The 6509-nt window shown below is 44.7% G+C and overlaps 1 protein-coding gene across 1 annotated transcript in view; it reads left to right on the plus strand.

Annotated features, from left to right (window-relative positions):
- The first annotated feature begins 1160 nt into the window (after positions 1-1160).
- PPP1CC (protein phosphatase 1 catalytic subunit gamma) overlaps positions 1161-6509 on the plus strand; it is a 21663-nt gene continuing 16314 nt past the window's right edge. Inside the window, exon 1 of the mRNA XM_006015181.3 lies at positions 1161-1318. Within this exon, the coding sequence (XP_006015243.1) occupies positions 1264-1318 (55 nt within the window). The 5' untranslated portion in view covers positions 1161-1263. The remainder of the gene's footprint in view (positions 1319-6509) is intronic.

Consider the following 6509-nt stretch of genomic DNA (forward strand, 5'->3'; position numbering starts at 1 on the left):
CGCGACGGGCTCGTGTGTTTAGAGCCTTCAACCGGATTGGGCTAGAGGTTCGCATGGAAGGAACTCTTGTCCGTCTCTTCTTTTCTGTCTGTAACCGCAACCCAAGCAAGTTTTCCTGCCTGCACCGCGACCATCTTCGGTGTAAGTAAAATAATCTTTAATCAACCGCTATGCGTTCGTGCCTAATTCTAGCTCGCCGGCCTGCATTCCCCGACCCGGTGTGTCCGGGCTGCTGGCCACAGCCCGCCGCGCAACAGGCCCCCGAGGGCCTCGGACCGCTCCCGGCCCGCACACGTCTACGTCCGAATTGCCGATTCTCCAAATCGGCATCGAATCTTCAGCTTCGGATTAATCGAATCAGGGAAAGCGATACGCATCAACGAATCGAATTGCCGACCCCCGATTCGGACTGAATCCGAATCGACTAGGCCCCGCTTCGCACTCCCCTGCTGTTTTGCAATTGATTTTTTTTAGATGGTTTCTCTCCTTGGACGAGTCCTCCTGGCTGGCGGGGGCTGGGCTACATCACTGAACTCAGCTCCAGACCGCGCCCGTCTGTCTATACACCTATTTCACAGATGCAACCGCTGACCCCCCAGTCCCACAACAAGTGCCATCATCTGACCCCGGCTGCTTTTTCCTGCCCGGGACAGGGGTGGGGGTCAAGGTCACTTGCAACCCTAAATAGCATCAGTGACTCTATACACCCCCACACCTGTCCCAGGGTGGGGGTCCTGGGTAGACTGGGGCTGGAGAAGGAAGGGGGTAGGACATGCAATGTCCACTGGGAGCTGTTCCAGGGGCACATCCAGCTGTTGGAAGCAGGGGTCCACTGTGAGAGACAGGCCTTCCACCCTCCTCCATTTCCTCCTTAGTGGCTCAGTTTAACCCGCGCTAAACTGACCCGCTCCAGCTCCCAGGCGGGTCCAAGAGGGAGGACTATGGCAGGGAGCCGCAGTTGTCACCCCACACCTGTGCGGGATGCAGGGAGCGGAGCACAACTGCAACACTCCGCACCCCACGCCCGCCCTGAGGCGACTCTGCGGGGCGGCCCTAGTCCCTCCGCCCCTCGCCCCGCCCCCGCCCCTCTGGCGGAAGGATCCGGTGCTGCGGTTGCTCTTCCCGCCGCTCTGCCTATAAAGGCGTCCTGGCCGAGCGGCGCTGCGCCTGGTATCCGTGCGCCGCCACAGCTCGCTGAGGAGACGGCGGCCATTTTGTTCGGCGCCGGCGCTGCGCGGGGCGAGCAGGGGACGCTCGGGGGCCATGGCGGATATCGACAAGCTCAACATCGACAGCATCATCCAACGGCTGCTGGAGGGTGAGGAGGAGGAAGGGGGTGGTTCCCGCGCGCGTTCCTGCCCCCTCCCCCATCCTCAGGGGACCCAAATATTGGGGTGAGGCGCGTCTCTGGGCCCCTGCCGCAGCTCGGGGCTCGTGTGGCACGGCACGCCACGGCACTGCGCGTGCGGGGAAGGAGCCGCGTGTCCCGCCGCCCGGCCCGCTGGGGTTTAACTTCCCCCTTCCCCCCCCCCCCCTTGTGCTGCCAGAAGTCCCCGAGGGTTTGGAGCCAGGTGGGAGAAACCTGCCCCCCGGGCTGCCCTCTCTTGCTGCTTTGCAGCATTTCTCTGGAAATAAACGACCTGCGTGATGCAAAGGGGGGTGGGGGTGCTGTAGGGACAAAGAATAAGAAATAAATCTGTCTTGGGGGTCTTCCCCCCTCCTCCGTGCCGATGCCCGGGGGCTGCAGTAGGTCTCTGACTCTTGCTGCCCTTTCCCGGGTCCGTTTGGGCTCAGTCAAGTCATTGAGAAGTTGTTTTCCGCGCGAGTCTTGATTATCGTTCGTGTTTGGCCGCGTTTTCCTCCCCTGAAACGTCCGTGGTAGTTGGCGTCTTGGAAAAGCCAGTCCTATTGAACTAGTAACGCATCTCATCGCTGGCTGGGCTGTCCACGTGAAGGTTGCTCTCTCCGCGAGCTTGCTAACAAGATGCTTCGATAGAGCCACTGAACTTGAACCTTGTATTCCTGCCGTTCGAGCGGTCGTAACTAGAGTTGTTTCGGGTAACCCTCGGCACTAATCCTGACTCTTTGCTAAGGCTCGAAATGGAGTATTTTCATGGACGGTGAGGCTGGAAGGGACCTCGTAAGATTGCCGGGTCCAGCCCTCTGTCCTGGGGCAGAAAGTCGGTCGGGGTCACAGGATCCCAGCAAGATCAGTGTCCAAACGTTTCTTGACCCCAGGGCCGGGAAGTCGGCTGGGGTCAAAGGATCCCAGCAAGGTAAATGTCCAAATATTTCTTGACCCCCAGCTGACTTCCTGCCTCATGGGTCAAAGGATCCCACCAAGATCAGTGTCCAAATGTTCCTTGGATGTTTTGAATAGCCTTGTTGTTACTGTCTCCAAGTATGAACAGAAGTATGAATGCTTATAAATATTAATGGCAGTTCCCACATCAACTAGTTGTATAGATTTCCTAGACATTCGGGCTGGAAGGGACCTCGTATAAGATCATGAGGTGCAGGCCCCTCTTGATGGTTGTTTAGTATATTGCATATTAACACCGGCTTGTATTATAAGCTATACAGCAATTACTTGTCATGACTTGATTGCTGTTCCGTGCATAACCTCAGTAACATGGGATTCTTGTTTGTATTTATTATGTTTTTTACAAATGGAGAACCAAAAGACCTCTCTTTGAATTTGGTCAAGTAGCATTTGTTTTAAATGCAAGGAAAAAAAACTGATTTTTTTAGAATCGGGATGGGACTTACAAGATCCTCAAGTCTGGTCCCTTGCCACAGGCAGGAGGTTATTGGGCTGAAATAAGCTCCAGCAGGTGCTTATATTGAAGGGTCTTGTTAGCGAGCTCTTACAGAAGAGTGTTGAGAGAGCAACCTTCACACTCCAACCTCCCCAAATGCCCAACCAGCAAATTATGTAGATTTACAAGGTAAATTGTGTTTTGCAAAATACACTGTCTATAGTTTTGATTGTTTCCCCCCCTCCCCCCCATAAACTTAGAGAGGAGCATGGGCATTGCTATGTAGTTGACAAACTTTTTTTTTTTATACTTTAAGTTCAACTTTTTTAAAAGTTGATGTAAATACTCTTTATACTCTGCTTCATTCAGTGGCTATTTCTTAATTTGTTTTTATCACATCCTTCCCCACTTCCTCTTCAAAAACAATCTTTGTTCTCAGAGCAAATCCCTCCTCCAATTATAACTATAGTTTTGGTAGCATGACTGAACTTTCACGCAACTGCTAGTTTTCATTTGGGTGTACACACTATGGTACACCCCAAAATTGGATTTCCTTAGATTTGTGTGCCTTCAGAGTGGGTTCTCCCTTAACTAAATGTCATAGTCCATCACCGTGAATGCTACAAAGCACTCTGTTTAGTAACACGACATTTCACATGTTTGATCCCAGACAACATACTCATGCATTCTTGTAGGCAATAGGTAGTGATTCTAGATAAATCTGTTAATAAACTTTAAAGGTATGAATGGGGTAGTTTGAAGCTAAAAATCTTTCTTTAACAGCTAATTAAACCTAAAGTTAGTGAAGAAACTTCATGGCACTCTTCACATCAAAGTGCTGGGCCATAAAACATTGTTTTTGGTATTTATAATACTCTTTAGGTCTCAGACAAATAGCGTAAGACTAGAGTAACATACCTAGGACACATTTACTTTAATTGTTAAAGCACAGTAAAATGACTAAGTGGAAGATGAAAATTGGGAGTAATTTACTATTTTAAAAAGAATAGGTGCCAATAATGTAGCTGTTATTTCTGTCTCAAGAAACAAACCCCAGCTTTTGTCATGATAGCTTTTTTATGAAAATGTAGATTGTAACACTAGTTGAATTTAGTAGTTATGCAGTTTTCTGTGATGCCTGTGTAATCTTGGATCAGATTGTATTTGCACATTCAAAATATACAAGATTGACAAAAACAGAAACGTACTTTGTCTAACATTCAGCTTGTATTTTTGAAGCATCCCATTAATATACCTAGATAACGTACAGTGCAAATACTTAATAATGTGTTTAAATTTATTTTAACTATCTAGTACAAGTCACTTGTAGTGATGGGCTCAGGATTCTTGTTGGTAAGATGAACATCTTTTTTCTGTTAAATATTTTTCTTAATAGTTGGCATAAGGAGCTCAGGTTGAGCCAAGGAGCAAGACTATAGATCCATCAATCTCTATTTTAGAAGTTGATTTTTGTTTTTGTTTTTGTTTTTAAAAGATGCTGTTTCAGTTTTCCACTGCAAGTAGCTGAAATAGTCCTTTATTCTTCCAGAAACAGTCTACACTTTAGTATTACAAAGCCCATCTTAAGTCATACTTGCTGTCTTGGTGTACCTGAATTAAAATGCAATATTTAGTGATATTTCTTTCTGTAATTGACTTCCTGTATTTCTCTTCCCTTGTTCCTTTGTTAATGAGGTTTGTTCTTTATTGAGGATACTTTCCTGAGGACAGTTTATTTTTGTTTATTCCCATGTTGTGAGAATATTTCAATAACTTGCATAGCCAGTGGTCTTAGTTGAATTAGACTAAGGGGGAATAACTAACAGAACCCTGCATGGAAGAACAGTGTTTTTTAAATATTCTCAGTAATTACGGATGCATAAACACACATGAAATAGTGCATTAACATGCTGTCTCCTTAGCCATAAGAAGGAAGAAGTCAGGGTCTTTTCAGTGGCAAGAGGAAGTATATAGGCAGCCAAAGTCCGCTTGTAAAATAGCTACTTAAGCTTGCAGCTGCTTGTCTCTGCTAAATTAAAAAGGCCAGTAACTGGAAAGTTCCCTTTAAATCAGTTCATAGCATGTAGACAGGTACAAGAAGAGATTAGAACATGATTTTGGATGGAGTTGAAAGAAATTCCAGGCATCACAAAACTGATGCTGAGATTTGAAAGAGTTGTCTTTCTGTTTTTATGGTTTTCTATAACGTAACCCTTCTGTTGAATGTATTAAATGCATTAACAAGCTGTTCCATAAAGTACAAGAAGCAGGATCTTATTTAATAAATGTTGCTGTATAGTAATACAGTATGTTGAAAATGAGGTGCTACTTGCCTGTCTTAATGCTGTGGCCAAGCAAAATAACACCACTCATAAGGAAAAAGAAATTGCAGAAGATTAACTGATAGTGATCAGAACAACTGACCATGCTAGTAAGAGAGAAATTTAATACCCAAACTTAGGTACACCTGAATTATGTCATCTGTTACTGAAAGTCTTTGCATTCTCTAAACTATAACTTCCACAGTCGCTTCCAGGGGCTAGTTGCAAATTAATGAATCTCAGCTAGGGAAATGTAGGCACAGTGCATTTGGGACTGCAGTGTTGTTGTTTGTTTTTTTTTTGGTGAGCCAAGGTCCTGGCTGTAACACTTAAATCTACCAAAAGATTGTGAATTCTTAAATTGGCAGAAATTAACACCCACAGATTTCTATTCCTGGTATGGCTCAGGGAGGCATCCTTACTATAAATGGAGAAAAGACGACCACCCAATTCTCTCCTGTTTTTTGTTTTTTTGTTTTTTAAGGGTGGGGGATAGTAGAGGGAGTCTGGATAATTGCAGTTAGCAATGCATGTAAACCTCTGCCTTCCTCTTAAAAGAAAAGCCTTTGATTTTTATAGTTCATTACTGCTAGATCTATGCCTACCTTGACTAAAAGATAAAGGAAGAAGGATTGTATTGTGGTTAGTGGATGGGACTGGGGGATTTAAAGTTCAGTTCAGTTTGTTGCTGTGACAAGTACTATATAACTTGGGCAAGTTATTTAACCTCTGCTTTCTTTTCCTAACTGCAAAAGAAGTGGCATTACATAAGTTAGTATTGCTCAGCTTGTATGTAGCTGTAAGGCTTATTTTTAAAACTAAATGTAAATATTTTATAATTTTGTCAAGGAATTGAGTTCTATATTCTTTATGAGAGCAGGACTTTAAATATTAAAACTGCAAAGAGACTTAGATTTCCAAACTTAATGCAGCTGTTAAAATGATAATGCAGGTTTCCTGGGAACCAGTCACCAAGAATGAGAAGTGTTATCTTTCACTTTTGCTGTGCTATCAGTTGGTCCTAGTTCATTATTGAAAGTAATCTCACAGAGAGCCACTTGTCAGCTAAATTGTTCTTGTAATATTTAGCCCAGGTTTATAGATGTTAATGTGGATGTGAACTTGTGTATTTTTTCAAAAGCTTATTGCCTGTTCTGAGGCTGCCCTGGCTTCCTCTTAATGCTTGCTGGGTTTGCTAGTTATGTTTTTTTGCCTAACAAGTATTCCTATTTCTAAGTAATTCTAAATGAAAACCAATTGGGCAAGATTGGCACATGCAATAATTAGTCCTTAATTAACAAAGAGCATTCACTGTCCTGGACCATTTAGTTTGCATTGACTCTTGCCCTCTACAGGAAACGATGCTTTGCTGAAGTGTAGCAGCCTATAATCCTTTAGTCTTCAGCAGTTGGGAATCCTGGTTTCCATT

The sequence above is a fragment of the Alligator sinensis genome, unplaced genomic scaffold (assembly GCF_000455745.1).
Source record: "Alligator sinensis unplaced genomic scaffold, ASM45574v1 scaffold628_2, whole genome shotgun sequence".
In the NCBI taxonomy this organism is placed as follows: Eukaryota; Metazoa; Chordata; order Crocodylia; family Alligatoridae; genus Alligator; species Alligator sinensis.